This window comes from Ilyonectria robusta (genome assembly GCF_021365365.1).
Source record: "Ilyonectria robusta strain PMI_751 chromosome Unknown BGZ61scaffold_3, whole genome shotgun sequence".
Lineage (NCBI taxonomy): Eukaryota > Fungi > Ascomycota > Sordariomycetes > Hypocreales > Nectriaceae > Ilyonectria > Ilyonectria robusta.
The window spans coordinates 2,067,283-2,087,863 of record NW_025764437.1 but is presented as its reverse complement, the minus strand read 5'-3'; the positions used below and the strand labels follow the sequence as shown (position 1 = coordinate 2,087,863).

Below are 20,581 nucleotides of genomic sequence, written 5' to 3'. Positions count from 1 at the left end.
CGCAAGCCGCGGCCGGGATGCGTCCGGCCGGGAGTGGTGGGAACGCAGATGTTTGGTCCAAGCTTGGCATGGAACAAGCACTCGATGGATCAGGGATGCTGAATGCAGCCCTCCGGCGCTCTTGGCATCTCAGGCGGCGACAGGTTGAGTGTCCTCGAGACCCTCTCCCTTGTGAGCCCTGCCGATGCTCCATGAAGGCCCCATGAATATGCGATGCTCCACGTACGTAGTACCACCACGAAACCAGCTCAAGGCCCCTCAAGGTTTCTCACAGACGAGGGCCATTAGCAGTTGCCGGCGGCATCGCCACTGGAGCACCCTCAACAAACGTCCACCGCCGTTCGCCTGGTACTGGCCGCGCTGGGAACTGCTTGCTGGCGAGGGCTAGGGCTTCATTCCCGAGAGGCTCGGCTTCGAGTCTGCGATCCATTTCGCTGCTTTTTGCTCCCCCTTCGATGTCCATCTGGTGCCTGCAGGAGAAAGATCCTATTCGCCAGCCTCCCTTGGGCTCCTGTGTCGTGCAGCTTCGGGGGTGGGGAGGTCGCGACAGGGCAAGCGAGTGGGTGGCGTGTACCATGCTTTGTGCGTGAGCGGGAGAGCAAGCATGGCCTGTGTGTGTACGAAGTCTGAGTGTGCCCATTGACGATCCATCGACCCAGGCTTGGCTTCGGAAACTGTCGAGACCGTTGGAAGGATTTGGGTTGGATTGCTTACATGTACTTTGATGTTCTCTGTACTTGTAGAAGAGATTGGTTGTCTTTTGTCTTTTGCCTCAACCAAAATTGCGAGTGTGACTGCGATATGCCCTGTCCATCACCGTCCATCACTGTCAGCGTCAGCTTCGGCTACTTCAGGAGTCTAAGACTAAACCAATCCCCATGATGCCGATCCGGATCATGGTTCGTCTGTACTGGCTGAATGGGATCCTGGCTCGGGAGGGGAGCGGAAGGGTGGTGGAGGTGGAGAGAAACGAAGAGCCATGGCTGGTTGAAGCTTGATGGTTTTTCGCCACCGAGAGCGGGCCAAGAGAAGCGAGCTGCCTCAATCAGTCGGAGTGGAGGGTGCTTCGTGCTGCATTGTGTTCGCCACCGGTCAGTTCAGCCAGCCCTAAAAGGATCGGAGACATGAATAAATTCCGTCGTGCTGTGGTAAGCTCCCCTCACTTGCTGGGCTCTTGGGACGAGTATTCGTGCAACATCCACGATCGCGGACTAAACAAGTCCACGGATCTAATCATAACCGTAACTAAAGCAAGACGGAAGCAATTACTAGCGTGCGACATCCACTCGTATCTTTGCTTTCGGGTACCTGGACAGGTATTGGACTCAAAGCTAAGTCGGCGCCGTTTTGCCCGGACTTTGGTGTTGGTGGAGGTCTGGCTGCAGCCTGATAAAAGGTGTGTGTTCTCTGAAGTGGATGGGATGGAACGGATGCGCGACCAGCAACCAACACTCGCTCTGACTCTTTGCTCACAGGTCAACTGATGGAGGGTGTCCCGGATTAACGGATGTAAGTCTGTATGTACTTTGTAGAGAGAGAGCATTGTTGGACGTGATAACCCGGAGCCTCCTGTTGGTCGCCTGACATTGCACGAGCATGTTGTGCCCGCAACCTCAAATGCTGACGGCGGCATGGGGCGACCATCGCTTCGGCAGACGGACGGCCTGGACTGAACTTTCGGTGCAAAAAGATCGACAGCCCTGTGCTGTATCCATAATAGGGATCCATAGTTAGTCGTGCCTGAGCTGGAGTGGAACGAGCTGGGGCGGAGAGAGCTTGGATGTTGCGGTACTTGGGATGTTGGGTGGGTTAGGTCTTGTATCTCGGTGACCCGGACTTCTCTGCTTCGGCTTCACCGCTGCACCGTCCGTTGCACGCCGTTGATCAGGCCGGCAATCCGTGCGCGAACCGATCCCCAACATTAGCACTCGATCTAAGCCGGCCGAGTCGCCGTTCCCCTTTCTCACCGCGGGAAAGTCTCCCCGCCAAAAAGTCTTCCCATGGTGGTCGTATTCTGGATCGGCTCTCCAGCAATGTGGACGCACCTCCACACCCTGGCCCTGGCGCCCCACGAGCCCTGGCGGCCTAGGCTCCAGTGGCTCCGGCAGGTCCCCCACCCGTGCAACCGTGGTGGAAAACTCCCCATTGCGGCGCCGGCCATCCCAGGGCTTCAGGGCTCCCAGCGAGAAGCCACCCCCCCGGGCCCCGGGGCCCCTCACCTTAAGCACCTACCCATGAAGGCTCTGGGCCCGCCAAGCAGGCCCTTGGGAAGACCCCTGTAAGACCCCCGCTCGTCGGTGCTCGTGGCGGACGCATCAAGCCCCACGGCGTCTCAGCTCCAGTAAAACCGTCAATTCAGGGTCCCCCATCCCCGTCAGTCCTCCCTCTGAGGGACGGCCACCCTCAAATAAAATCACACCCCCCCTTCACACCTACCACCTAGGTACTGCCGCACCCCTTCGGGCTTCTGTAGCCCGCCCGTCTCCAGCTCCAGAGCACGAACACTTGATCCATCCAATCCGTCCGCTTCCAGTTCTAGCTCCAGTTCTGACTCTGGCACTGGCTTCTGGCCCTGGCTCTGATTCTTGATCTTGGTCTGGGTCCTGGCCTAGTGCTGCTTTGTTCTTGCTCTTGCAGTCCGGCCGCAGCATCAACCACTCGCCTAACACCCTCCTCCTCCACCTCTCGGCCCATCTCAGATCGCCTCGACTTCCATTCGACAACCTCTCTCGTCTGCCATTGATCCTCTCCAGCTGCCGTGCCTCGCCAATCTGCATCCTGCATCCTCCTCTATCCTCTCGGCGACTTTACAGTGTCTCGCCCTGTGCCCGAGTGTCTCATGTCAAGCTGAGCGGCCTCGGAACTCAGCCCTCTCACATAAAGTCTAATTGTGTAGACGCTTCATCTTGAACGAGCACAACAATCGTCGTGCTACCCGTCGGCAGCTCTCGCCTGCACGCCCTCACGCAATGTCAATACTGCACCTGCGCTTCTCTGTCTCGTGGTAGCTCCCTTCAGCTCCGACGACAATCCTCCCGACGCTTGCTCGACCCCAGTCATAAGACCATCCGCATCTCCCGATCGAACGGAATCCGCTGCTCCGACTCATATACAAACACAACTCTCTCCCATGCCTCGTGACGGAGCGGCCGCGACATGATCTCCCCCGACCAACCTCGTTCGAGCAGCCAGTCCCGAGCTATACGGCCTTCTCCCGCTGGGTACGATGCCTCCTCCCCAACGAGCCGCTCCGAAACCCATCACAGTCCAACCCGGGCTCCAATGACAACCGCATGCGATCTTGCGCGACCGAAGGCAACCAACGACCTCCTAACCAGCGACCATGCCCTGCAAGATGGTAGTCCGCGGCTGCTTACTGGAGGACGCTTTCTCAGAGAGCCCCTACGACCTGGTTCACGGTCTCCCTCTCAGAGCCCGTTCCGTCTCACCATGCCTAGCATGTCACCAGGCCAGCTCGCTTTCTCCACCATGCAATACCTCCCAGTACCGACCATGGTCCTCAATAATCTCAAAACGGTTGTGCTTGCCAATGAGGCCATGGGACGTATGCTAGGAATTGTCACCGAAGACGAGGATGAGGAGGATGCCCCAGCAACCATCGACTACCTCCGAGGCCAGACACTGTCCCAGGTCGGTATCGACATGCTGCAGGACGGACGGCCTGTATGGGCAACGTGGGAGGGTTTTCTGGATACGCTGGGAGAGGAGATGGGAGTCCGGGCCGCCAAAAAGGATTCCCGCCAACAGTCTCCATGCGGCGGCGATGCCACCCCGACCACGAGCAGCATGCCTGTCCCCGACCGACGCCAGAGTGCAACCCCACGCCACACCCAGGACGCCATCGTCGAAGTTGTTGTATCGCGCAAGGGCATCGCCAAGGCTGTTTTTGACGATCGCTGCAGGGTCAAGGAATCCGAGTATCAAGTCTTCGCCAAAATGATTATTACCATCTGGGAGCTTGAAGACCGACAGACCTTCTTCAGTTTGACCTTCACAAGTACCCAATCGCCCTCGTCTGCTCTAACATCAACCAAAAAGGCAGTTGCACGGCCAAGCGTCCTCGAAGCTGCTGATCGCCGGACAATAACTCACTCTAATCCATCATCCGTCTCCTCCAGTCGAGACTCCAACTCACCTTCCTTCCACAGTCCTGGCGTCGTCACCATGTCGTCCAGTCCATTCCCCCCGATGGGCCCGCCTCCTGTTGTTTCGCAATCCAGCACACCCTCGCTACTGCAGAAGATGCTCCTAATGAAGGATGCCCTCCTTAACAATACCCAAATGCCCATTCTCGCCATGTGGAAGGATGGCAGCGTCACGTTCCCCAACAAGGCTGCCCGGAAGCTGTTCGAAAAAGACGCTCCTCTCGATGGATCGGTTGACGGCTTTGAGCTTTTGGAGCACTGGCACATGTACACCGACGACTTTTCCCGCCAGCTGAACGTTGACGAGTACCCAATCTCTATCCTACTCAAAACCGAGCAACCTTTCTCTAGTATCCGCATCGGCATGTACGATGATGAGGGGAAGAAAATCGTTTACGACGTGCTCGGAGAGGCTATTCGAGATGACACCACAGGCGAGTTTCTCGCAGGTGTCGTTACAGGCCGGGATGTCACTGTCATGACCGAAGAGATATCACAGATTAAGCAGCGTGACGAGGAGCGATTCAGGCTGATATGCGATACCATGCCTCAACTAGTATGGACTACGACGCCCGATGGCTCAGTGGATTTCTTCAACACTCGGTGGTACACTTACACCGGACTGACCCCCGATCAGAGCCTTGGCCAGGCTTGGGGGAAACCGTTCCACCCTGACGATCTGCCGGATGCTATCAGGAAGTGGGAGCATTCTCTGGCGACAGGTGATGAATACGTAACAGAGTACCGATGCCGCAGCAAGGAAGGCGAATGGCGGTGGTTCCTCGGCAGGGCACTACCTTTGCGCAACAAAGAAACCGGCGTCATTGAGAACTGGTTTGGTAGGCAGTGCATCCCGAATTTTCCGCTTTGTTGCTGACCAAGGGTGCACAGGGACATGTACTGACGTCCACGAGAGTATCCAAACCAAAATCAATGCCAAGCGCACACGGCAGCAGTTGCTGAGCGTCATAGCTCATTCCCATGTTACACTCTTCACAGTTGATCCGAACCGCAAAGTCACCATGCTCGAAGGAGCCCTTATCTGGAACAACACGCATGAAGAGTGCCATGATGGGACTAGGTGGTTTATTGGAGAGAACATGTACAAGGTGTTCAACCGCCTTACAGCACAACTAGAAGATGGTGAGCGCCCCGCGTTCCTCGGGCCTATCGAGGATATACTCGATGGGAAGACTCTCGAGGATGTCCACGAACATGGAATTGGTAAGTTGAGAGCACCCGCACAGCCCACATTAACATTAAACTGACCTCCATATTAAGATGATCGTTGGTACCGAACTCGCTTCCTTCCCATGATGGGAAAGGCGACCCCAGAAGGCAAAATAACCAGCGAGCCGTGTGTTGAGGGCGTCATTGGTGTCATCATGGACGTGACTGAACTGAAAGTCCGGGAGGAGGCGTTGCAGAAGCAATCCAAAGAGAAGCGAAAGGCCATTGCGAACGAAGCTGCCGCAAAGGAGGCCAACAGGCTCAAGAGCCAGTTCCTCGCCAACATGTCTCACGAAATCCGGACACCCATTACGGGTGTACTCGGGATGGCCGAGTTGTTATCTGGAATGGAGCTGAATGAAGAACAAGAAGAATACGTTGACAATATTCAAAGTTCCGCAACATCCTTACTCACTGTCATCAACGACATCCTCGACTTCTCAAAGGTCGAGTCTGGGCGGTTGGACGTTGAGGAGGTCCAGTTCTCGCTGTCGCACATCGTCAAGGAAGTTGAAAGGATGCTTCAGTTTGCCGTCGAGCGAAAGAACCTTGATTTCCACTCGGATATTGGTGGTGACATCGAAAATGACTTGGTTGTCATGGGAGACCCCGGACGCGTGCGACAAATCATTACGAATCTTCTGACGAACAGCATCAAGTTCACCAGTCAAGGATACGTCAGATTCTCTGTAGTCAAAGAGAAAGAAACGCCCGAATCGATTGAGGTCAGGTTTACGGTTGAAGATACGGGCATTGGCATCCAAGACGACGTGCGCAAGAAGCTCTTTCAGCCGTTCAGCCAAGGAGATGCCTCGACTGCAAGGCGTTTCGGCGGTACTGGCCTGGGCCTCACTATTTGCAAGAACCTTCTAGATCTTATGCATGGACGCATCACGTTGGAGCCGAAAGCGAGCAACGGGACTGTTGCAACCTTCTGGATTCCCTTCAACAAGCCGAATGGTCCCGCTGAGGCGGGCTTGGCCCAAGCTGGCGCCATCCCTAATCGACTACAGTCTGAGCTGAGCATGTCTTGCAACAGTTCAGAGTACGAACAACTTGTCGGGACTCCCCCAATGTCAGATAGCGTCCAGGCCGCTCCTTCATCTATACCTCGCCGATCCAGATCTATTTTGACGCCATCTTCAACTTCTGATCCAGATTTGCCACAATCAGAACGCGCCAAGATCCACATCTTGGTGGTCGAGGATAAGTAAGTCTTGTTGAATCAACATCCATATACCATGAACTGACCTGTTATAGCGCTATAAATCAGAAGATTGCGACCAAGACGATCGGCAGACTGGGGTTTCAAGTTACTGCGGCATGGAATGGAAAAGAAGCACTGGATTATCTTTTGGGAACTTCGAAGGGCATCAACCCGAAGCCCGACATTATCTTGATGGACGTTCAAATGCCCATCATTGATGGTTACAAGTGCACCCACCTCCTCAGGCACCACCTCCCCTACAAAACATTGGTTCACGACGTCCCGATTGTGGCGATGACGGCATCGGCAATCCAAGGTGACCGAGAGAAGTGCACCAGGGCTGGGATGGATGATTATTTACCAAAGCCTGTGAGGGGCCCGATTTTGGAGAAGATGCTCATCAGGTGGTGTCATACGAGGCGTCAAGGGACCACACCAGATCCATCGACGTCCGACTGTTCAGAGAGGAGCGAGCACTGTGACAATGCCGATATACCTCATGTTGGTATCGAAGAAAGCGATATGCCACCACTGGGTCGGACCTCGGAAGACTACAATAGTCCAATCACCCCTAGGCCTTTGACGACGAACGGGCTACAGAGCGAGCAATCTCCATTCGACTCCCCTATGCCTGACCTAGCACCTCAAGTGAGGCGACCAGACGGCGAGCAGGAGTGGACCAACCATCTTCAGGAAACGAAACTTATTGACGCAGCGGGCGGGCCGCCAGGATTCAAGAGCACCAATTCATACCAGGGACGAGACGGAGGAGACTCATTGACCGAAGAGAATGTCAACAAGTTGAAGTGTGAGAACCAGCCTCCTCGTCGGTAGGCTGGCAATATTGCCGAAATCGCCGACGACCACCGCGAGCATCGGCTGTACATATTCGGGCACATTTAGCTCTTACGCCGGCGAACTTTTTGCTACACGATTGATCAAGCTCCACAAACCCTGGCAAGACGGGGTATTATTTAAGAGGGAAAGCCATGAAAGACTCGGAGCTCGTCAGCTCTTGTCGAAAAGAGAGCACAGACATGGAATTCAAATGGGACGGCTTGGTGGGCGGACAGGGACATTTTGGGAGGCTCAAAGCTACTTCTTTTTCGCTCCTACTTTACATCTTGGAGAAATGTTAGACGGTTCATATTAGTGAAGGCCCTTTGCACCCTGAGGATGGGTGGGAAATATTGGGACCAGGTCACGACTTTGCATGTAACGGGCTGGCACGGAATGGGGGTTATGTGAATAGCATGGAGCAAGTGTAATGATGACACGGATGGCGTGGTCAATGAATGATGAGTTACTTCTTTGTGCCTATCTGGATCCTGCAGCTTTTGTGCGCCTCGAGATTGCCATCCCTTCGTCCCATGTCTCAACTTCCATAAATAGATGGCCACATATCTGCTTACACGCCCCCCCCCCCCCCCCCAAGCTCGTTTTCGTTGGCAAACACACGACATGCCACCACACGCGGTGGCTTGCGTCTAGACCTCGGTCTCGATCCCGGGCTGCTTGGAGGAGTGGTCGAAGGCGCTAGAGACGTTATTCCCAACGCGGTCAAACTTGTGCTTGATCCACCTGGCCGTGCGCGGAATCTGGCACCCTCGTTAGTTTGAGTGTTGACGATGTTTCACGGCGGGCCCTTTTGTTTTTTCATTTCTCCAGAGGCGGCAACTCCCGAGGCGCGGCGAGGAAGCCGTCTCGCTTGGCGAAGCGAAGCGAGGTCCAGCCTCCCCTGGCAAGGCGGCGTCTAGACCGGGCCGAAAGCTAGGGTCTGGAGTTGGAGAGCTGGAGATGTGTATGGGGAGAATGGGGGACGCAGCTGCGTTGCCACAATGACACGTCCGGATGCTCCGGATCGTTTGACGTACCTTCCACTGCATGAGGCCCCGATGCTGTCGGTGCAGCCGGCGGTCGCGCCGCTTGTAGTCACGGATCTTGTCGATGGGGCCCTGCTTGTTGGCCGAGCTGCCGTCGGGGATATCGCGAGCGTCTGAGTCCGAGTCTGAGCTGGAGCTGGAGCTGGAGCTGGAGTCCGAGTTGCTGACGATGGATCGCGGCCGCGTCCGGCGTCCGTCCTCGCTCGCAGAGTCCGAGTCGCCCGTGATGCCAACCTCCTTTTGCAGCTGCACCGTCTCGAGGTTGTCGCGGGCCGTTTCAATCACCTCCACCACGTTGCGGAGGTGTTGGTCGCGGCTGGCCCAGCGGGCGTGGGCGCTTCCCTGTGGCGCGGTGTAAGTGTATCTGCCCTACGGCTCGATGAAACGTATCCATGCAGGGTTGAACTCACCAGTCCGGACCAGAATGTCACCTCGAGCTTGATGGTAGCTAGCTTCTCCCCGCACTCCTCCAAGCAGCACGCCGTGGCACGCTGGAAATCTCCCTTCCACACCGGAAGCTCCAGTTCCGTCTCTTCCTCGTCCACCAGATCCTTGATCCACAGGACGCTGAACGCTGCTGTACCATCACCGAAGACACCTCGCTCCCGAAATGCAATAGACAAACAGCTACTGTAGCGGTCTTGGATGGCCAGGGCTAGACTACGTCCACGTTTGGTGCTCCACGTCGCAGTTGAGCCGCCTCCTTTCGTGTCACCCTTAGTTTGATACATCTTCCCAGCGCTGATGGCCGTCCGAAGCTTGACCTTAGCGGACCGGAGATCCTTGGGGCAGTCGGCCACCGTCGCTGTAGGGTGGACCTCGACGGTGCCGTACTGCCATCCAAGCAGGTTCCGTGGTGCCTGAAGTTGGATGCTCCGCCAGACCATAGACAGGCGGATGCGCCCTTGTGCAATGCCGCCGGTCAGAGGATAGAAACCCATGATCTGGGAGCGCTCCTTGAGGACTTCGCCAAGGGGCAGGTGGACAATTCCAAGTAGGGGGTCATCTTCGTGTAGTCGAGCGTCCCGGACAGAGACAAACACCTCGCACTCTCGCCAGTCGCGGACGAAGCGCTCGCACCCGGCATTGTAGAATGGCTTGGCGTTCTGAGGCTTGGTTCGCGTCTTGAACGTCTTGCGGTGGTTGATTATTATTGTGCAGTACGCACTGGGCAGACCCTCGCCGGCTTCCTCCTCGTCGCTCGCGGCTCCGTCCCCGGCCGAGTCGCGCTTGTTGAGCCGCTCAATCTCCAGGCCTGTGATGTTGTGGATCTGAAGACTGAAGAGGCCACTCGGGTACCCGTTGGGGGGCGGTGCTGAGATGATCATGGCGTCTTGCTCGGTCTTGAGCTCCTGGGCTTTCTGCTGCTCGAGCTCCCCGAGATTGCGGTCCTTTTTGCCTTCCTTGAACATGGTCTCACGGAGCTTCCGCTCGCACGACTTTTCAACCTTCTCTTTCAATTGGTCCATAGAACGAATCTCTGGGTCGTGCGTCTGTTGGTCAAACTGGCACTGCTGAATTCTCGTCTTAGAGAAGTAGCCGACGCTCCACTCCAACTTTCCAGGCATGCCGTCTCCGGATTTCAAAGCCCTGAAGCCATCTTTCCGGTTTGACATGTGTCCATTGGAGTCATTATCTCTCATCAAGTCCTTGAGGCTAACTTCGATGCGTCCGAGATCGTCGTCGGCCGTCATTCGATCCGAGTCCCAGAGTTGAATGCGCAATCTCTCGTCAACATTCAACTCCTGGGGCGTTACGAGCACGAAACATGTCTCGTCCCAATATGGTTCCATTTCGTTGTCGAGCACGCGAGAAGTCCAGAGTACCTTGCCAAACTTTGCCCAGCCAACGGAGACGTATGGGTCGGAGCTGCCATCTTTGATTAGAGGGATGCCGGAATCGCCAATCTTGAAGTCATAGCCGCGTTTGATATGGACCATGAGCACACCCGCGGCGATGGTGTCCTTCTTGAAATCGTCGCCGGCGAGCATGTCCTTGAGGTCAAGAGTTAGGCTCTTGGGTGCCACATACTCTGCCATGGCAGCGTCAACGGCAGACTGGACGAAGTTGCTGATGAATGGAACGTCCATAATATTGATGGCATGTCGACTCAGGGGAACGCAGCTTAGGTTAACTTTGGGCTGGCCAAGGAAGGTGATTGTGCAGAGGGCAAAGAAGGGCGGGTCGGGTGTGAGTTGCAGTCGCATCCTCATGGTCCCGATAATGCCTTGAAGGTCTACCCAGACTGGGATCTTGATGTTTCCCGGTAGGTAAAAGGCAAGGTAGAGGTGCATGTCTTTTGTCCGCTCCTTCAGAGACTTCGAACTCGATCGGGTTCTGTATGCAAAGGCAACTTCGAGATTGACAAAGTCGCCCTCTTCAGCTTCCATTCCATCAGGGACTGAAACTTCACTTCCACTATCCCCTTGCTTCCGGCTTTTGGTCTCACCGTCGCTCTGACCTGCAGACTGGAGTTTTCCATCGTCGCCCACCGCCCTAGTCGCCGCGCCGGTAGGTAGCCACCGAATGCCGAGGATACGCAACGACTCGCTGCCCTGTCCAATATCTTCGACACTGACCATGCGGACAAACTTCGGTAGCGATGCCTGCATGACATCCTCGAGGGTGTCCGCAAGGCTGATGAAGAGATCTGGGTTGATGAGGGGCCAGACGGAGCCTAGCAAAGAGTTGAGCCAAATCGTCGTCTCGGAGTCGTAGTTCTTCGATGCCTTGATGGTTTGGCGCCGCTGAGCGTCCCAGACTTCGTCTTGGAAAATGTTTTGGACCTTGTTCGCTATCCATTCCCTAACTGAGACGATGAGAAACCAGATTGTGCCAGCACTCCCTGCAATCAGTATTACCCAGACCAGGCTGCTCGTTAAAATCGATCGACTCTTCGCCTCAGGCAACTGGTCTGTTCTCAGCAGCCGTTCGACAGCGAAAGCACAAACAAGAGTAATGGCAACTCCGGCCAATCCAAAAGTGACGCCTCTCTTGCTAATGGCGGCCAGTTCAAGGCGCAGGGCATCGAAGTCTGGTGGCGGGAACAAATCTGCCATGGCGTCGTGACGATGTTGGAGATCTTCCTTCTCCTCGACAAGCTGTTCGTCTGACTTCTTCTCGGCGCTAAGCCCAGTTGTGGTCCGTTTTGCAGGCCCGAACGGGGGATCCTCAAAGTCCACCTCTTTCAAAGCCTCGTCAGTGAAGTCGTGGATGGTCACTGGCAGATGGGTGACAGGGTCGGTGACTTCTCGCTCGGCCCTCTCCTTGCTGGTTTTCTTCATTTCTTTCCTTCTCTTCTTAGGATCTGAAGCCCTGGGATCTATCTGGGAGGTATCTTCCATGGCGTTTGAATCGTCATCTTCAGGGCTCTCGCCACTGTCGTCCTTTGGAAGTGTGTCGGGCTGGGCTGGATCCAGTGTATCGCCTTGACTCGGCGCCGCTTGCTGATTGCTGCCATCTCCAGTTGCATCATCGTCATTATTCCTGTTTACTGCTTCTTCTTGCCTTGCTGCCCGCTCTTCTTTGTACTTGGAGATTGTGGGGATGGGATGTCGCGCGCTGTACGGAGCGGTATAACGGCGAACGTCGTCTGCATCGTCTTTTCCCGACATGGCGGGTGAGTTGACCGACTCCCTCGACAACAGCAGGAAATGAATTTCCCAAATGACACAAAGAATAAATAATATACGCGCTAGAAGAGAAATCGATGGTACGACAAAATTTGAATATGCAGAGAGTAAGAAGACCAGCATTCAACCAAGCAACTTCACAATAGCAAGGCAGTGTTCCAACGCGGGATGAGGTGGCCCTACGTCATCCGTTAGTGGCATGGCACGTGCCGGAATTCCATCTTGGCAGCGTCATTCTGCTTGGCCAAGTCATGACGGGATGAATCGTGGATCTTCGATTCATTACGTTATGGAAGTTTTCAATTGTATTTAAAACACTGGAAAACAAGTCGAGCACATTGACAACTTTGAGGTTGACGAGGTTTTGGTTGTTTGGTGTGTGTGGGCGGGCTTGATCAGCTGTGCACTAGGTCGATTTATGAGACACGGGCGGCCAAGCCGAAAGGAGAAGCATAAGTAGAACTTGGTACGTGGAAAAGTCGGTAATTTATATTCAAGAGTTGCAGGTATTTAGCTCATGATTCTATTTCAAGTAACGGTTTTGATTTTTACCGCGGCGCCATTACTCCATGTGAATTCAAGATTGAACGCCGAGATCTTACATCATGACACCAGCCACACGCCAGTGCTCCAGGTGTGTAAGTGGGGTAAACCAGCATCAAGGTAGATAGATGTCTAGTATTATCCGCACAACGGCAAATACGAACCTGGTAATATCTACGTCATAATCATCATATATACTGAAATTCAGGTGATAAGGCCTTTATTGTAAAATACAAGATATATTTGGCTTGGCAATAGGGCTGGTTACGGGTCTTCAGTTCGCAGGCTCCGAAATATGCCGCTGATTTGCCTGTGACTGTCACCAGGCCATGACAGTCGTTCAAGGAAGATCGCTTCGCTTTCTTGTCTTCATTGTTGGCCCCCGGGCATTGTATAATCTTCTTATGCGTATCATATTATTTTTCTCAAGCATATTCTTCGCTTACTCCTTGAATACAATATAGGCAAGATTGAGGGCTAGAAGGCAAGGGCAACGTTATGGGATACGTTCATGCAACTATCACTGCTCATCTTCAATTTTTTGCACCTGGAGTCTAATCGTAAATCTGATCCATCCCGCAACTGGTTACAGGTCTCCGGATCGGAAGAAAGCCCAGCAAAGCCAGTTTACCGCGACAGCACCCTTTTCCACAGTCACCCATCGGAACTGATGCGGCTTCAAGGAGTACCGTATCGACTTAGTAGATTGGTCCTGACTCAATCCTTCCCCCACTTATTGCCTCCGGGCATTTTTATACCTAATGACTCCAGAAATCTAATCCTTATATAGCTTAGCTTTAGTCAATAAAAATAGGGCCAGTTGAGTCGATACGGTAGACTGGCTTGCATGTTCCCCACCGTCAGAGAGGATGACCAGAGGAATTTCGGGGAGAGTCCCCGACAACAACGACCAATTCACCCGCCTTGCCATCATTCGTGAATGCACTCATGGATGCTCTTTATTGGACGGGTGAATTCCACACTCATTTATCCGGATCCCCCTCAATTGTGCGACATAGGTAGGCAGTCTCTATATATCTATCGTCAAAATTGTCTGCTTTGGTCTTCGTAGTAAAGCCTCTATCTTACAACTCAACAAGAAATACCCTATACTTCAGTATCCCATCAATTGTCTACTTCAACTATTGACGCGCGTGGAAGCCATGACCATCAACTCAATTAATCCAATCATACCGGGCTTCTCGCCAGACCCGTCTCTAGTCAAAGTTGACGACTGGTATTATCTTGTGAACTCCACGTTCCATATGTTCCCCGGTTTGCCGATTTACGCCTCCCGTGACCTCGTGTCTTGGAAACACATCAGTCAGTCCCTGCCCTCCGCAAGGTTAAACACGACACCTCGTTCTAATCTATCCATATTAGGCAACGCAATTAACCGGCCAAATCAGCTGAGCCTCACCAAGTCGAATACCAAGCTTGGAGAACTGCCCCACAGTGACGAGGTGATGCTTATGACCGGTGGCCTGTACGCCCCAACAATCCGCTACCGCCAGGGTACATTCTACCTCGTCTGCACAAACATCGTCGATTCAGGGAGCGATGGCGTTTCTGAGAATTTCATTGTCACGACTGAAGATGTCTGGAAAGGTGAATGGAGTGATCCGGTCTATTTCGATTTCAAGGGCATCGACCCCAGCATCTTGTTCGACGGCGACAAGGCATACATTCAAGGGTCTGCTGCCCCCGGCCCGTTCACCAAGATCAACCTCTTTGAAGTTGATCTTACTACAGGTAAGAAGCTTTCGGAAGAACGCACCATATGGGGAGGGACGGGCGGTGTCTACCCGGAAGGTCCACACTTGTACAAGCGGAATGGATGGTACTACCTGATGATTTCCGAGGGCGGCACGTTTGACGGCCATATGATCACAATGGCACGATCTCAAGACATTTGGGGCCCATATGATCCTTGTCCCAACAACCCAATCCTTACGGCACGCGATACCAAGGAGTACATCCAGTACACTGGCCATTGTGAGGCTTTCCAGGACAAAACTGGACAGTGGTGGGGTGTGTGTCTTGGAGTGCGCAAAGACGAGGGCGGTCGACTCATCATGGGTAGAGAAACGTTTTTGACTCGAGGAAACTGGGATGGAGAATGGCTCTCTTTTGAGACTGTCAAGTCCCATATAGCCGGCCTTACTTTAAAGGACGGGTCTACCGCTCTCTCGGCAGTAGGTAACGTGGACTATCTATACATTCGAGACGCGAACCTCGGTAACTACGACATTCACGACAACTCTTCAATTACCCTCACCACATCCGCGGTGGATCTCTCCCATCCGCAAACATCGCCCACATTCATTGGAAAAAGGCAGCGAAAACTACTCGGTCAGAGCAACGTCACCATCCGGTCTTTTGCGGACAATTTCCAAGCTGCAAAACTCAGAAGCGGGATTGCGTGCTACAAGGACGAACACCGCTATGTGCGGATATTCTACGATGCCTCGGATTGTGCCGTGGTGTTTGAGCTGATCAACAATGCAAAGAAGATAGCTGAAACTGAGCGTCGCAGTCTTGGCAAGGTCCCTGAAGAATTGGCTCTGCGTATCGAGTACACAGAGAAAGAGTATCGCCTGCTTTACAATGCTGAAGGCGGCCTGGGCGAAAATTGGACTTCCCTTGCAACGACAGATACATTGAACATGACAGGGCCAGATTTCGTGGGACCAGTCATAGGCATCTTCGCCATAGCAGAGACAAACGACCTGAAGGTGGAGCTCGAGGATTTCCATGTCGATTAGATAGACACATGTAATTCATTCCGGAATGCCGCGTATCATTAACCGAGTATGCCCATCTCAATGCGAAAATACGTGATCAGCCTCCCCATTTTGCTTGAGTAGTTCCAGCACTGTGATACCCCTCATCTGCGATAATCATGCGATTGGACGCCGGCAATGTTACCGAGATTCAATAGATTCCTTTTCTCCGCACTTAGCCCCGGGATCGTAACATTATCGACTAGATCACCATTTACCCGGCGACCAACAGCACTTGATATTCAACCCGACAAATTGGAATCAAGCATGGGTATTTACACAATGATATTAGCCGAAAAGTTGCAGATAGCTACCTGAATTATAAGAGCTGATCCCAGTGAGGCCGCCCCGTGGGGTCCCCAGGCGGGGGAGAGTGCGGAGTGCCATCGATATTCAAAGGATGAATTCAATTCGACTTCAACCGGAAACTCGTCAATATGCGCACCAACGAGACTCCGGTTGGTGGTCTGGAACTGATCATCATTGCCAAATCGGATTGTCCCGTGTTCCTTTAAGTTGAGGGCATCGCCAAGGTGAAAAACCGACCTTTTCCCCTGGCTCCAAGTAGCAAAGTCTATCATACACCAAATATCTGACCAACAACGAAACCACCTTCTTCACCATGGGCTTCAAACTTCGACCTCCGAAGCGGACCCAGACAATTGTCCCGCTGAAGCCCCGCAAAGGCCATTTCTTCTTCGCCGGGAGGGAGTTCCCTCGTGTCCCGTGGTGGAAGAGACGAAACTTGGTCACTCTGTACACTTACATCATTGTTCTCATCCTTACGAATACCGCAAATGGCTTTGACGGATCTATGATGAACGGTTTGCAGACGCTTTCTTATTGGCAAGAGTACTTCGGTGAGCCCCGTGGCCCCATCCTTGGTCTGTTCAACGCTTCAATGAGTCTTGGTTCTCTCTGCGGACTGTTTGTTGTTCCATACTTGATTGACCGATTTGGTCGAAAGTCGGGCTTGGTGGTTGGCTGTACCGTGATGTTGCTTGCCGTTGGCCTGCAAACAGGGGCCCAAAACTTCGGCATGTTTGTCGCTGCCCGCTTAATCATTGGGTTCGGCGATTCAATTGTTCTCGGTTCTGCTCCGCTACTCATTGCTGAGATTGCTCATCCTCAAGATCGAGCGGTCTTGGTCACGTTGAGCGGCGCCTCCTACCATTCAGGGGCATTTATTGCCAGCTGGGTCACATATGGCACTCTCCAAATCAAGGTATGACTCTTTTCGTGAGGTGATCTCTTTTCTCTGACTAACGTTTTATAAAGAGTGACTGGTCATGGAGACTCCCCAGTCTATTGCAGGGTATTTGCACTGTTGTCATTCTCGTCGGTGTCTGGTGGATGCCAGAGAGCCCCCGTTGGCTCATCAACAAAGACAAGCACGAAAAGGCCTTGGAAATTATGGTCAAGTACCACGCAGAGGGCGACACAGATGATGAATTTGTTCAACTCGAATATGCGGAAATCAGAGCAGCTATTGCACTGGACAAAGAGACCGATCAGACAAACTGGACTGATTTCCTCAAGACCAAAGGAAACCGCAGGAGAATCGGACTGATCACCGCCATCGGTTTGTTTAGCCAGTGGAGTGGCAACGGCTTGATTTCGTACTACTTGAAGTATGTCATGGACAGCGTTGGTATTACAAAGGCCGAGACCCAGCTGGGGATCAACGCGGGGATGAAGACGCAGGCGCTCCTCTTCAACTTCTTCTTCGCCTTTTTTATCGACCGTCTGGGTAGACGACCTATTTATTTGGTCTCTACCATTGGGACTTGTGTTGTTTTCAACCTCTGGACGATTGTCTCGGCGAGGTATGAGATCGACCCCAACAAAGGTCTAGGATATTCTTTCGTATTCTTCACCTTTCTCTACGGCGTGTTTTATGATATCAAGTAAGTCGATTTCGTATCTGAGTTCTTTTGTTCCCTGACTAATGCGATCAATTTAAGGTCTGGATTAATGACAAACTACACCACCGAGATTCTCCCATACGGTCTCAGAGCAAAGGGATTCACGTGGTTGAATTTCTGCGTGACTGCTGCATTGTTCTTCAACCAGTACATCAACGCCATTGCCCTCGACGCTATTGCATGGAAGTATTACATTGTGTACTGCGTATTCCTCGGGCTTGAAGTGTTCATCATCTACTTCTTCGTGATTGAGACCCGGTATACCCCGATGGAAGAAATCGCCAAGTATTTCGACGGCGATGATGCTATTGATGTCGGCGAGGTAGCTGCGGCAGACATGAAAGAAAGGGGAATAGAATTGGGCGGTGCGAAAGCGGCTGGAGTGCACGTAGAATTGTCCCGATGAACACATTTGGGTGGGTGGATAAGCTACGAGGTAGGAGTCCAGTAGTTAGCAGGTAAATTGACTACCAGTGACATTATGCCCATGGTATATCTCTCGCCTGCTAGACTGGGATAAAGCACTAATGTGTATCTATCTCCTCCTTGCCCCTTGTCCCTGGGGACTCCTGTGTTTATTAGCCTCCCCCGTAGTCGCTGCCTCCGTTGCCTTTAATGGTGTCGATCGCGTTGAGCACGCGAACCGTCGGCACCAGACTCGCCAGCGGAGCCTCAGTGCTGGGCGGAGCGACACCTCCAATACTTCTGAGCTGAGCAGCATGCTGCAGCGATTAGTGTTTAATTGCAACAGCTATACTAAACAATAAGACCCGGCCGGCCAAAGGAGAAACGACATTGCAATCATCAATGGTCATCAGATCTTCCCAATACCAACGAGGCAGCCCAAACCCAACGAAAACCAAACGCCTCGTCAATAATACTCTAAGTAACATCCCGATACTTATTTCTGTCGATGTAATATCAAACAGGCATAAATGGCTACAAACGCGTCAGTTGTTCAGTTATTGTTGATGGCTTCCCGCCAAGTCCAGATTATGTATTGTCCGGCTCTGCATCATCAACTTGAACGGCAAGCAGCCTTCACTTACACCAATTCACAACCCTCGTTGCGGTGATTAAATAATGTTCACATAACTTAGCCTTGAGTGTTTCTTTATTTCAATCAAAAGCCTGTCGCTGTCGATTTCCAACTCTCGTTTAAGTCACTATTCTTTCCCAGACGTCGCCCTCCTGGCCACCCTCTCTCCAACATCTTCTACTTCGCACAATCCCCATCTGTTGTCCACCTCACCCATCACCATGTCCCTCCACGATCAGCCTTCTGAGCTGCTCCGCCTCGTCATGTGTGAAGTCGGCTCACCTCTTGATCTGTATCACCTCATCTCGGCGTCAGCACCTTGCCTCGCTGTCTTTTCCCTGTCAACAGAGCTCATTCTCTACTCTGTCCTCCAGAATTCTTTTCCATGTGAGTTACATCGCTACGCAACCGCCATCTTGAATGTTCCGACCGTGGTACCCGCTTCGAGAGCATTGCGCAAAGAAAAGCTCATCCATTTCCTCACTCGATCTTTTAAGGGCATACCATTCGACTTCCCTACAACAAGGCTGGAAATGGTTCCATTGTGTCGCCTCCACACTCGCCTTGTTCGCCTTTCCGATGGCTTCTTGGACAACACCATGCATAAGTTCGGCGTACTCGGCCAGGGAGTCGCCCACCCCACGCAATCATCAGTTGAAACTGCCAAAGTAGTGCAGTCTGAGCTCGAACCAGCCCCTAGAAGAGCTGTCCAGGCCTCCAAATATGAGCGTCTACGAATCCACAAAGCACTCTTGCGATTTGAACTGTACTGCAAAGTCTTTCCTATGGCCGAAGGATACAAAGATAGCTCGGCCTACGATGCACACGAACAGTTCAACCTCTTTCTGTCCCAACTCACACCATGGGAGGTAGAAGGGATGGCTTGTATCCATCAGTATTTCTCATCCCTTTTGGCTGACGCCGTCGATGAAATCGAGGAACAGATTGTGAACGCAGTCCTTGCCGCGCCCGGTGTACGCCTACCACCAGCAGACGGGTCAATGAGCGAAGACACATACGCAGATACAGACGAAGACCGTCTATGCCATTTCGGCCATTCAGACCTAGCAATCCCTTATATGCACGGCGAAATCGGCAGGTTTGACTATGTGACTCGCATGAGCCACATGAGCTCCGGTGGCTTCGATTTCATGCATCAACTAGTTGGCACTGACAAGGCCGGTCGTGCAGAGCTGATTCGGGGCTGCCAAATCCGTTTCGGCGATTTCTTCCCAGAGGCTCTATCCTGTTCACCATACTCAGGACCCCAGACCATCCAGCCGGAGGGCAGTCGCGAGGATGATCAGTCATACGGCAACTTGGGTTACTACATTTTCAAACCTTCAACCCAGGACATATATTTGAAAATTAACCTCTTCAACAGAAGGGAACATTTTTTGCGAGAATTCGGATATGTTTTCTGGGACGCGGAGAGGATTCGGACTCCTGCAGTTTTCGACAAGCTTCGCCAAGCGGGTGTTTTGGAAGTTGTCGAATCGTGTCGGCTTTATGATCAGAAAGACTACCAGAACTTCAAGAAGCAACTGAGAGGTGTCATGCTTCCGCAGAATGAGATGCGCAGGATCGAAAATGAATTCGGTTCGATATGATATTCGTTAGCTATGGCATATCACTGCGGATCGGTCGGGCTGACCTGAGCAAATTGGTGCAAGTGCCAAGCACTCTGGAGCTTGGTGGAGCTTGATGCCATCAAATCAGGCAACGAAATGCACGATGCAGGCAGGCAGAAGGCAGAGATTCAAATTTGAAAAGCAAATATTTACAGACTCTTGTTACCCATCCATAGTCCAGTGTGCACGTATCCGACAACATCCTTGACTGAGTAGAGCCCCCTGTGAGAATAAAGCTTCTCGTACATGTCACGAGACGTTCCATGATGTTCACAGAATGTTGGAGGCTAATTGCATCTCCCGCTTGAGAGTGCGATACGGTCAAGCAGGGGGGGCAGGAGCAACCAAAGGCGAATTGCCCAACATCGCATGGCGACATGGGCCTCTTATCCGCCCAGGGACAAACCTAGGCGCTGAAGGATTCCTCAGATGTTCTGGTTAGTTGAAGAGTCTTCAGTTCCTACCTTAAAATAAAATAAAAGATAAAATTTAAATAGCAGAACTAAGAGGATAAATGCTAAAAATGAAGCTTAATTAATTTT

At 52.7% G+C, this 20,581-nt stretch overlaps 6 protein-coding genes across 6 annotated transcripts; 4 read left to right on the top strand and 2 right to left on the bottom strand.

The window, feature by feature from the left end:
* Nucleotides 1–963: 963 nt before the first annotated feature.
* On the bottom strand, nucleotides 964–1,805 carry BGZ61DRAFT_443486 (uncharacterized protein). The gene has a single exon (XM_046244875.1). The coding sequence runs from the start codon at nucleotides 1,631–1,633 to the stop codon at nucleotides 1,160–1,162; it is 474 nt and encodes a 157-aa protein (XP_046109766.1). The 5' UTR covers nucleotides 1,634–1,805; the 3' UTR covers nucleotides 964–1,159.
* A 1,351-nt stretch (nucleotides 1,806–3,156) lies between these two features.
* Nucleotides 3,157–7,437, top strand: BGZ61DRAFT_342998 (uncharacterized protein; the record flags this gene model as incomplete). Its single annotated transcript, XM_046239552.1, has 4 exons — nucleotides 3,157–5,005; nucleotides 5,058–5,390; nucleotides 5,448–6,606; nucleotides 6,657–7,437. The coding sequence occupies 4 exons, from the start codon at nucleotides 3,157–3,159 to the stop codon at nucleotides 7,435–7,437; spliced, it is 4,122 nt and encodes a 1,373-aa protein (XP_046109765.1).
* A 653-nt stretch (nucleotides 7,438–8,090) lies between these two features.
* Nucleotides 8,091–12,100, bottom strand: BGZ61DRAFT_342410 (uncharacterized protein; the record flags this gene model as incomplete). The annotated part of the gene is made up of 3 exons (XM_046239500.1): nucleotides 8,091–8,201; nucleotides 8,478–8,828; nucleotides 8,897–12,100. 3 exons carry the CDS (start codon nucleotides 12,098–12,100, stop codon nucleotides 8,091–8,093), a joined length of 3,666 nt encoding a protein of 1,221 aa, XP_046109764.1.
* A 1,724-nt stretch (nucleotides 12,101–13,824) lies between these two features.
* Nucleotides 13,825–15,466, top strand: BGZ61DRAFT_584839 (glycosyl hydrolase; the record flags this gene model as incomplete). The annotated part of the gene is made up of 2 exons (XM_046256375.1): nucleotides 13,825–13,984; nucleotides 14,045–15,466. The coding sequence occupies 2 exons, from the start codon at nucleotides 13,825–13,827 to the stop codon at nucleotides 15,424–15,426; spliced, it is 1,542 nt and encodes a 513-aa protein (XP_046109763.1). The 3' UTR covers nucleotides 15,427–15,466.
* A 600-nt stretch (nucleotides 15,467–16,066) lies between these two features.
* On the top strand, nucleotides 16,067–17,775 carry BGZ61DRAFT_490758 (putative hexose transporter; the record flags this gene model as incomplete). Its single annotated transcript, XM_046250361.1, has 3 exons — nucleotides 16,067–16,669; nucleotides 16,723–17,351; nucleotides 17,409–17,775. 3 exons carry the CDS (start codon nucleotides 16,067–16,069, stop codon nucleotides 17,773–17,775), a joined length of 1,599 nt encoding a protein of 532 aa, XP_046109762.1.
* An 854-nt stretch (nucleotides 17,776–18,629) lies between these two features.
* Nucleotides 18,630–20,018, top strand: BGZ61DRAFT_473628 (uncharacterized protein; the record flags this gene model as incomplete). Its single annotated transcript, XM_046248478.1, has 1 exon — nucleotides 18,630–20,018. One exon carries the CDS (start codon nucleotides 18,630–18,632, stop codon nucleotides 20,016–20,018), a length of 1,389 nt encoding a protein of 462 aa, XP_046109761.1.
* Nucleotides 20,019–20,581: the final 563 nt, after the last annotated feature.

Excerpts from the sequence above, each read along its gene's own strand:
- BGZ61DRAFT_443486 (XM_046244875.1), bottom strand. The coding sequence starts at position 1,633 with ATGCCGCCGTCAGCATTTGAGGTTGCGGGCACAACATGCTCGTGCAAT.